Source organism: Pelodiscus sinensis, chromosome 1 (assembly GCF_049634645.1).
Source record: "Pelodiscus sinensis isolate JC-2024 chromosome 1, ASM4963464v1, whole genome shotgun sequence".
Taxonomy (NCBI): Eukaryota; Metazoa; Chordata; order Testudines; family Trionychidae; genus Pelodiscus; species Pelodiscus sinensis.
In genome coordinates this window covers 123,623,497-123,633,684 of record NC_134711.1, presented here as the reverse complement: position 1 = coordinate 123,633,684, position 10,188 = coordinate 123,623,497, and the positions used below count along the sequence as shown (strand labels likewise).

Here is a 10,188-nt window from a genome sequence, read left to right as displayed (position 1 = left end):
TCAGAATCACATTTCCAATGACTGTCTCCTCTAGTTACCTCCTCCACCTTCAGAAACAGGAAACTGTCCCCAGCACATTCCAAGAACATATGAGATATTTTGCATAATGGTGACACAAATATTAAACATCAGTGAAGAGGAAGTAAAGAATCAGATTGCATCCATGACGGCATGTAATTGCCCAAACTGGAATTTGACCAGAACACCAGACAGACGGCCCTTTTATTTAAGAAATGACCATTAGTTAGGATTTCAGATTTATAACAATGACAACTTCAGTAGTACATGACCCCTAACATCATGTTGTAATATTGCTTCAAAACTAACCCAAAGGGGGAAATGCTTGATGCTTTAAATAGAATGGTCCTTTCAACAGACACAGACTAAGTTTGTGTCATTACTTATTTCTCATAGAGGTAATCTAGACCAATGTTTTTCAACCAGTGATACGAGTACCCTTAGGGGTACTTGAGAGAAGTCTGGGGGGTATGTCAACACAACTGAAATTTGGCGAAAACTGAATTTTTGTTTTAAGTTTTACAGCGTTTTATTATTTTTGTACTTTTTACACCCCAAAATTTCATCGCCCGCCGAGCTACGATTAAGTTGTTTAAACAAATGTGTTGCAATGGTAGAAACATTTTTTATGTGTCTGAAAACTGTAGGTACTGGGGGTACTTATAATTTTTTTTTTAAAAAAAGGGGTACTTTTTAAAAAAGGTTGAGAAACACTGATCTAGATCACTTCTTTCATATCTTACTAAGACTAGAAATAACTGATCTGAAGGCTAAAAGTACAGAACAGTCTTCTACTCTTCTTATTTGCAAAACATTGGATAAGAAGAAACTAGAGCCGTGGTCCCCAACACGGTGCCCGCGGGCGCCATGGCACCCGCAGGGGCATTTGTCTGCGCCCGCCAAGTGCTCAGGGCTGGCCTGGCCCCGGGCACGTGGCACATGCGCGGTGCCGGAGCCGGCCCCGGGCACGTGGTACATGCACGGTGCCGGAGCCGGCCCCGGGCGCGTGGCGCACGGTGAGTGCCGGCCCCGGGGGCGCCACGGATTGACCCCCCGCGGCGCATGGGGGAGGGGGGGGGAGAGAGCGCCAGCTCTGGCCCCGGGCACGCAGCGCTTGGGGAAGGGGGGGCGGGAGAGAGCGCCAGCGCCGGCCCCGGGCGCGCGTCGCTTGGGGGGGGGAGAGAGCGCCAGCGCCGGCCCCGGGAATGCGGCTATTGGGGGGGCCCCGCTCGGGGGGGCCCCGCCACCCGGGCGCCCGGCGGGCGAACGGCCACGCCCCCTGGCGCCCAGCAACCCCAAATGGTTGGGGACCACTGAACTAGAGCATGCACAATGAAGGCCAGGATGCAAATACAGCCCTTTGTTCTTAATCTTGTGGGTCAAGAAATCATTATTTGAAAAAATGACATAAATAGGGTACAATATTTTGTATGTGTTTATGTAGGATGCCCCTAGTTTTAAACCCATAATTACTTCTCCCCTTTACCTGGAAAAAAAGTGTTGATTTCAAAATTGTACCATATTTAACACTGATCCGTATGGAATAATCCCATAAATATCTAAGCAAGAGGAAATTCAATATCAGTGTATAATTATTCTGCTATTGTAGAATGTAGTTATAATATTGCTGGGTATTATTGTTAATTTATTTGCATCACAAATAGTAATTGATAAAACTGAGTTTGTAAATAAATGTCTTTTATGGTAAAAAATGTAATCCCCTCGCCATTTTGAAATTCTCTATCTCTCTCTCTTTCACACACACACAGCACCTATGCACCCTTTTAGGGTACATCTATACAGCCACATTATTTTGAAATAACTAGTGTTATTTCAAAATAACTTAGTCAACATCTACACAGCAGGCAGTTATTTCGAAATACTGTCATGCTGGAGGTCTTCTTACTCTGACTCCTGTAACCCTCATTGTACATGGAATAAGGGAAGTCAGAGGAGGAGTGCTCTATTTTGAAATAAGTGCTGTGTAGATGCTCCCAATTTTGAAATAAACTATTTCAAAATAAGCTACGCAATTGTGTAGATTATTTCAAATTAAGCCCTGCTGTATAGACGCACCCTCATGAGGCCTTAACAACCCCGTAAGACTCATGTAACTTAAAATAGGTCTGAAATGAGGCATGAGAGATCCAGAGCCCTTGTGATGACCTTCTGCACTGTGGAGAACCTCACTGAGTGAGAAGCCGTGGAGCTGAGCTGAGTGATAGTGATCAAGTGTTTTCATAATTAAATAGTTAATACCACGTATAACAATTTTATCAAAAAAATTATTCACAAAAGTCTATTTGGCCTGCAAAAGTGTTAGCTGGCTGGACCTTGAGCTCTGTGGGGCAGGCACTGTCCTTGTTAATGGTCTGCATAGTGCCTAATGCACTGGAACTATGATTCCATTGCTCACAGCTAACTTTGGATGTGATCCTGCAAACGCTCTGCACTTGTAAATCAGAGGCCCCCCAGGACTGTGAAGCAACCTCCATCTGTAGCCACCGTGGGAAGGTTTGCCACTCACACATCAGGCTCTTTTTTCATACCATTGCTAAGCATCACTGACAAAGTTTGTCGCTTCTTCCTTCATCTGTCAAGATGTTGAACAGCCATATAATCTGTATTACAGTAATAATTAGGGGTCCTAATTGAGACCCAGTGTTCTAGGCACTGTACAAACACAGATTAAAACATGACCCCTGGTTGAACAGTTTACAAGCATATGAAATGCACAATCCTGCAAAGATTTATATTGGGACATCTAATAGGTTGTAAATTAAACATGCATAAATCTTTGCAGAATTGAGGCCCAATTTACAACATTCACAATTCATAAAGGTCTCTCCTAGTCCTTACCGAATATGCACAGTAGAAACTCACTAATTCACACTAATTCACGGAAATTAATATACAGAGCAGTGAATGCTGCCAATTGACCACTAATCCCTTTCTGGATTAGCAAAAGTATTGACTGACAATGGATGTTAATAACTAATAATGCAACTTTAGTTAGGCCTAATCTACAGGTTTACACTTAGTGTTTACTTTGTTTTCATGTGCTAATTAACATGTTACCTGATGAAGGCTGAACATTCTAGAATACATAGGACATTGATGCTTAGTGTATGTTTGGTCAGCATCTATACCAGGAGGTCTCAACTCCCTGCTGTGTTCCATCCCAGGCTGGAACAGTTATGCAATCCAGCCCAGGAGTCCTGGCTGGCGGGGGCCCCAGGGAAGAGAATCTGTCGGTTCCTGTTCCTCAAGCCCAGACCATTCCTGCCATCTCCCCCTTCTTCTTCATGGAACCCTGTCCCTGAGGACACAGTTTCAAGGATTACAGGGGGAGAGGATGGCACCATAGACATGGTGCTATGGAGGGGAGTGTATGGAGTGGTGGCAGGAGTAGGAACAGACAGGCCCTCCCTCTCCCCAGCCCACTAAGACTCCAGAGCCACACTGCACAATTGTTCTGCTGGGGGATGGCCCATGGGCCAGGAGTTTGAGACCCCTGGTTTGTACTGTTGTCTTATTATTTTCTTTGCACTCTCCCATTGGGATGCCTGTAGGCATCTGTTGTCTTGTCTTTTACTAAGACTGTAAGTTCTTTAGGCCATGGACTTTGTTTTGTTCTGTGTTTTTACCATGTCTAATATAACAGTCGTGGGGCCTTATTAGGGCTTCTGTGCTCTACTACAAAATAACAATGAGGGGAATGTACAGTCTATTTTACTTAACCTCTTATACCCATGGTGGAAAATTCAACTGTATAGATGGACCCTAAGATCAATGCCATTTCAAAACCTTGAGTGGACCAGTCCAGTTGAACACAGCTTATTTGGGCCTTTGTCATGGATTTTTCCAAGTATAGACAGGGCCTAATTGAATAGGTATGATGGAGAAGCAGAGAAAAACATGGCATTTTGCTTTAAAATAACTGTTGGAAGTGGCTCTGGGCCTTAAAAATGTTAAAACAAGTCCAGAGGAGAATGGATTAGAAGCCACCAGACAAAGGGGTGTATCTGTGCCAGAGAGCACCTTTATTTCTATAACTGGTACACCATGCATATGGTTAATTGCACAAGCAGAGAGAGAGTTGGGGGAGGAAACAGCTTGTCATGATGACTTCAGACAAACTCCACCCTACAGCCCTCTCCGCCCCTTTCTCCTTGTCACACACCAGCTTTCTGCGGTCATTGGCGGGGAATTGCCTGGTGTCTCTTTAAATCGCCTCTGCTGGCTGCTTGTTGCAGGAAGTGTCATAAGCAAGCAGCCCCAGCTCCTCGGCTATGGGAGGCGGAAGTGCCTCCTAGATACATTGGGAGCAAATTGCAAGCGATCTGCAGCTGGGTTGCAGAAAGCAGCGGGGTTAAACCCGAGATTTCCAGCGGGTGCATGATACTGACTCGGAAACTTTTCCAGGCGCTTTGGCATTGCAGAGGGACTAGCTCCCTCCCACCCGCAGCACGGCCAGAGGCAGGATCCTGATTCTTCTTCCTTATTGAAATATCCTCGTCTCGTAAAGCAAAAAGCACCCGGCCTCTTCCTCCCCGCGAGTCTCTTGCAGTCTCCTTTCCCTGCCTCGGAGCCCGTGGTGCCTGTGCGGTGCGGTGGGGCGGGGAGGGGCCAGTCCTGCAGTCTGAGCTCCGAGGCAGACTGAGATGAAATCATTGGCGGCGGCGGCTCTAGCATGGCATCTCTCAAGAGTTTCGGCCGGGCTGGGCAGAGAGAAGAGAAGGCGAACGGAGAGCTGGACCGATCGCTCCAGCAGATGCTGCGGGCGATAGTGGAGGAAAGGAACCGCATCAACATCCGCCAGGAGAGCAGCGGGCTGGGTGAGTCCGGGGGCGGCGGCGGCGGGGGAGACAGCGGCTGCTGCAGCCCCCCCCCCCCCTTTCTCCCAGGCACGCTCAAAGCGGGGCTGCCTCCTCCCTGCCCCTGCAGAGCGAGCCGGGCAAGCTGGGTGGGTGCTGCGGGGGAGGGAGCAAAGTTACCCTGGAGCCTGCGGCTGCAGCCCGCCTGCCGGCCGCCCAGTGAGCTCTGGTTGCGGGGAGGGCGGCCAGGCGAGGCGCGGGGAAGGCGAGGGTTTGGCCGGCCTGGGTTTCCCCCGTGTGGCGTGCGAAGCCCTCCCCTAACCATGCAGCCAGGACTCCTGCTGACAGCCAGGGCGGGCTAGAAAAGACCGAGCTTGCCTCTCGGCGGGAGGTTGGTCGCTCCAGCTTAGCCCGGTGCCATTGTGGGTCAGTGGAGCATTTGCTACGGGTGCAAAGAGGCTGAGGGGTGTGTGTGTCTAGTGGCTTTACTGCTATAGCCCGATATTGAGTAGTTCCTTGTGATGCGAGAAGGAAACAGGTTTGAATGGCACTACGCGTTGTGTAGTGTGTGATTTCCATATTCTTAGTATTCCACACACCTAATCGGTCTGTGAGCACCCCAGCCTCCAGTCCTCCTTTTCCCCCATCTCCAAGTGGGGTTAATGGAAACAAAAAGTCCCTATTATCCAAGGAAATGGCTCGTATCAACTTGTGCATATGTATGAAGGGATGAGATAATCACATCCTGTAGAGACAATCCACTGCAATCTGCAAGAGTCCCACAAACGCCTTTACTTCTTATCTCGTGCAAGAACGGAAGCTTAAAGCAGAAGGAACAAAGCTAGCTGTGTGCCATTGCTTTCCAGACTGCGGTGGCCTTTTTTTCATAAAATAGCCTGTGGACTAAATCAAAGTCTGTTGGTTTGTCATATAGCAAGCCATAATTGCTGCTGGAAACCTGTTGTGTGCGCTAAGGATCTCTTATTGTTCCATAAATAGTCTTGATTTTAGTCTTAAGTGGGCTAAGAACTGAAGAGATCAGCAATTCACTCTATTGTCTGGAATGCCCTTGGCGAAAACTGGTTAGAAGGCACAATGTGGATAAACTAATTTTTAAAAAAATTAGATATTTTTGTACATCATGGAACAAATACCAAATATATACTCTTCCTTTTCCTCCCCCTGCCCCTCCCCCAGTTCTTGAGATCACATGGCTGTCAAACAATTGATCACGTTCCTGTAGCTTTTTTCCCCCTTATGAATCAGACACCTCCCTTTTTGGAGTAAGTGACTTCATACCGCTTGTTAAGGTCTAGTAAGAGCACAATGTCTTTTTTTTTTTTAATCAAAAGATTTTTTCCTATTTTAGCTACTTAAAAATAGTAAATATTGAAAAGTGCTAATGTTACTTGAGAGAAAATAAATATTGCTTAATCCAGTTCCTGGGAAACAGACTTATTTCACAACACACAAAGGTTTGAAATCTGAGTACCCTCCAAACCTGATTGCAGTGAAATTCTTCCTTAACCTAAGTCTCTCATATTATGAAGCCATTTGAATCTGCTTAGGTTAATGGATAGAGGTTATTGCTCATAAAACTGTATGGTCTCATATGGTGACAAGAAAAAAAGAGCTCATATTCAACAGATGTTCTTGAGACAACTATTTCAACCTTATTTTTTTAAACTTAGCTTAAAATGGTATTTGTACCCTAGCCCTGATTTTATGAGCTCCATATGGTTGGACCCATGTACCAGTTCACAGCTCGCTGCAGGATCAATGCTCTCCAGATTGTAAGTCTCTAAAACACCCACAGCTGTGCTTTTATTTTCAGGTGGCCTCAATGTGTGGCTTGACCACCCCCAGCACATATACAAGGCCCCACAACTTTCTCCATTGTGATGTCTTTCTTAAAAACTTACTTCTGTTACACTACATATAAGGCATCTCATCAGTTTGCATAGAAAATCCCTTTTGTGTTCCTCTTCCCTGACCTTTGTATTACTTGTTCATACATCTGCCCTTATATTATGATCTCCATGGAGCAGAACCCTTTCGTTATTGTATGCGCTTCATACATAAATAAATAGAATAATTACTACACGTTGGTAAAGCATGTAACATAATGGGGCCCCAATTCCTGATTGTAACCTTCAGGTGCTACAGAAATAATGGACTATTTCAGATCAGTATTTGGTATTTTGCTGCATTTATTTGTCCTGTTCATTTGTTGTTAGTATGAAGATAGAGATCCTACTAATGAACTTTGAATCTGATGGTTAAGTTGAAAATGGGAACTTCAGTAATAAAAATCTTGTATTTCTTTGTAAGTTGTAGACAAACTGATTTTTTTTCTTGTTTAGTTGGTGAGGGCTGGTCAGGAGACTGGAACACTTTCTCTACAACAGTATGAACCTCAATGCTAGGAATTTAAGCAACTAGTTGAGTAGTCGACTACCTGATAAGCCTAGGCTCCCCCTGTATCAAAGGGAGCAAAGTGGGGGGGGGGAAGCAGATAGGGATGTGAACGACTAGTTGACTCTCCAATAAGCAAATGCTTATCAGATAGTGGACACACTACTCGCTTCCCCCTCTCCCCGCTCCCCCGCTTGCTGCCTCTATCAGAAAGAGGCAGCGAGGGGAGGAAAAGGCGGGGGGACTTCAAAGCAGCAGTGCCACATGAAGCCTGGGGTCTGCTGCTTTGAAACTTTGCATGCAGCCCATGTCCCCAGCTAGCCCTGGGCTGCATGTGGTGTTTCAAAGTGGCAGCGCCTCATGGAGCCCAAGGTCAGCTGGGGACTCCCTCGCCTACCTGGGGCTCCGTGCGGAGCCTGACACCAGGCTCCCTGTGGTGTTGCAAAGCAACAGCACCACATGGAGCCTGGGGTCAGCAGGGGACTCAGGGCTCCACGCAACACTGCTGCTTTGAAACGCCACACAGAGCACAGGGTCAGTGGGGGGACTGCTTGAGTCCTCTGCTGGCCCGGTACTCCCCGCAATGCTTTCGCCTTTGAAGGCGGAGGCGCCCTTATGGACTAATGGAGTAGTTGATGCAAATTGCATCAACTATTAGATTAGCCCATTAATCTAAATTTAACATCCCTAGAAGCAAGAGTCAGTGCTGAGGGGAGCCAGCATAAAAACTGGTTGCCCCTCAGCATCGTCTCCACAGGAGGTGGAGAGGCAGAGGTGCAGCTACTTACTACATTTAAAAGGCAGATGTGCAGCGGTTCACGACTCAGTGCAACCTGGGAGTGGGACCTACCCCCACTGTGGCTCTGCAGTTTAAGTGTACTGTGCACTTGGCTCCTACTACATTTAAAGTGCAAAGTCACAGTGGGGGTAGCTCCTGGGCCCTGTCTTCCCTTATTTACTAATCGTGTAGTCAATACAAACTGTATCAACTACACGATTAGTCAGTTACCTGCTTCTTAACATCCTTACTCAATACCACAGTTCCACAACACTGTCTTGAAAGAAGTCCCATTGTGTAAGTTTGATCCACTCATATGAATAGAACTTGTTGGACATTTTTCAGCTAAATGTTTTATAATCAGAAAATGCCAGTACAGGCAGTCCCCGGGTTACATGGATCCGACTTACATCGGATCCCTACTTACAAACGGGGTGAGGCAACCCCGCACTACCTGCTTCTCCCAAGCAGACCAGGGAGACGCAAAGCTAGCAGGCCCCCCCCAGCAGACCAGGGAGACGTGGAGCGGCTTTTCTCAGCAGACACCTCAGCTTGAGAATAACGGACTGAGGGAAGTGAGGTGTGGGAGAATAAAACTGAGCTCTGGAGAAATGTTTGGCTAGAGTTTCCCCTACAATATGTACCAGTTCCGACTTACATACAAATTCAACTTAAGAACAAATCTATAGTCCCTATCTTGTACGTAACCCGGGGACTGCCTGTAATTTGAAATGGAGGTGTATCTTCAGTAGCAGTCAGTTCTGACAATTTTTTTGATTTTGAAAAAACTTTGGGGTGGAGATGTAAGGGCAGGAAAGAGCTTTGGAACTAGTGGAACTCAAAGTTTTCTAAACAAATTCAAATTTCCTGGCTTGAAATGGCATTTCATGTAATAATTCAAGCTAATTCATAGTACAAATAAAAATTAAACTTTTCAGCAGAGACAAACAAAATGTTTTCAGACTGTGAAAATTTGCAAGATTTTAACTTTTCATCCCAATTTGGGATTGGGGGGGGCGGGAGAATTTTCAGACTCTCAAAATGTTCATGGCATGTCCTGCCTAGCTCTTCACATGAGTATGGGCACAATCCTGCAAGTTAGCATGCAAGAGCTGGTTAGTATAAATAATGTTAATAGGAAAGGTACAGCTTAATCATGTGACCTTGTCAGTGGAGATATTCCTGTTGTGTCTAGATTTGAGTGATTAAAAAGTTATATGTTGACAGATCATATTATATCTGTTTCTAAGGCACTGCATTTTTGCACTTCGCTCCAGGCTACAACATTACATTCAGACAAGTGGTGGGAAGACTGCAATGGACTACAGAATGGCCCTGCCACATTGCATGTTTGTGTTTAAATAGCCATGATATTGGACCTCTATTTCCATAGCACTATATAATAGGCATGTGAAAGGTACTTACTGGTTAACCAGTAAGTATCACCCTTAATGGATGATGCTATGCTTACTGGTTCCAGTTAACCACTGGGGGCTGGAACAGTTCCGCAGATAGCTGGAGCAGCCTCTGTCCACAGCAAGCCCAAGTGTGTCCCAGGCAGGAACTGCTCTGGCCGGGCTGGAGGTACATGCACTCGATCCCACATCACAATTAACCAATTGCATGGGATTTCACATCCCTACTATATAATCTTCCATATATATTGCTTCTCAAAGCATAGGGAGTCACACCAGAGTGCAGCAGCAGGAGGCTGAGAATGGATGCTCCACATACCACATTGTAGTGAGTTTCTTTTATATTGCAGAGCTTCCTTGAACAGGACATCCTTAATTTCAAGCACCATAACTAGTTGCTTTATGTATGGCAGCGGTTCTCAGGCTGTGGGTTGGAATGGCTTCATTTTAGTGGGGTCACCGGAGCTAACTTACACTTGCTTGGCCCAGGTCCGAAGCACAAGTCCCAGGGCTTCCATCTTGGCTGGTGGAGCTCAGGTTACATGGTCCCTGCCCAAGGCTGAAGCCCTTGGACTTTGGTCTCCTGCCTGGTTCAGCGAAGCTTAGAAGGACTCAGGCTTCAGTCTCTAGGGGTTGGATGGTCATCAGAAGGGGGACCTGGTAGCAGGGCCAGCCCACAACATTAAGGCACCAGAGGTGGGGAGCTCAAGTGATGCCCCCTCGCTTGGGCCAAAACTTTGAAAGG

General features: G+C 46.3%; 1 protein-coding gene across 2 annotated transcripts in view; it reads left to right on the top strand.

Moving 5' to 3' along the window:
* The first annotated feature begins 4,244 nt into the window (after positions 1 to 4,244).
* Positions 4,245 to 10,188, top strand: part of KIAA0930 (KIAA0930 ortholog) — a 139,532-nt gene continuing 133,588 nt past the window's right edge. The window contains exon 1 of one of the 2 annotated variants that reach the window (XM_075899906.1): positions 4,245 to 4,856. In XM_075899906.1, coding sequence (XP_075756021.1) covers positions 4,712 to 4,856 — 145 coding nt within the window. In that variant the 5' untranslated portion in view covers positions 4,245 to 4,711. The remainder of the gene's footprint in view (positions 4,857 to 10,188) is intronic. The other variant, XM_075899899.1, reaches the window with a different exon arrangement.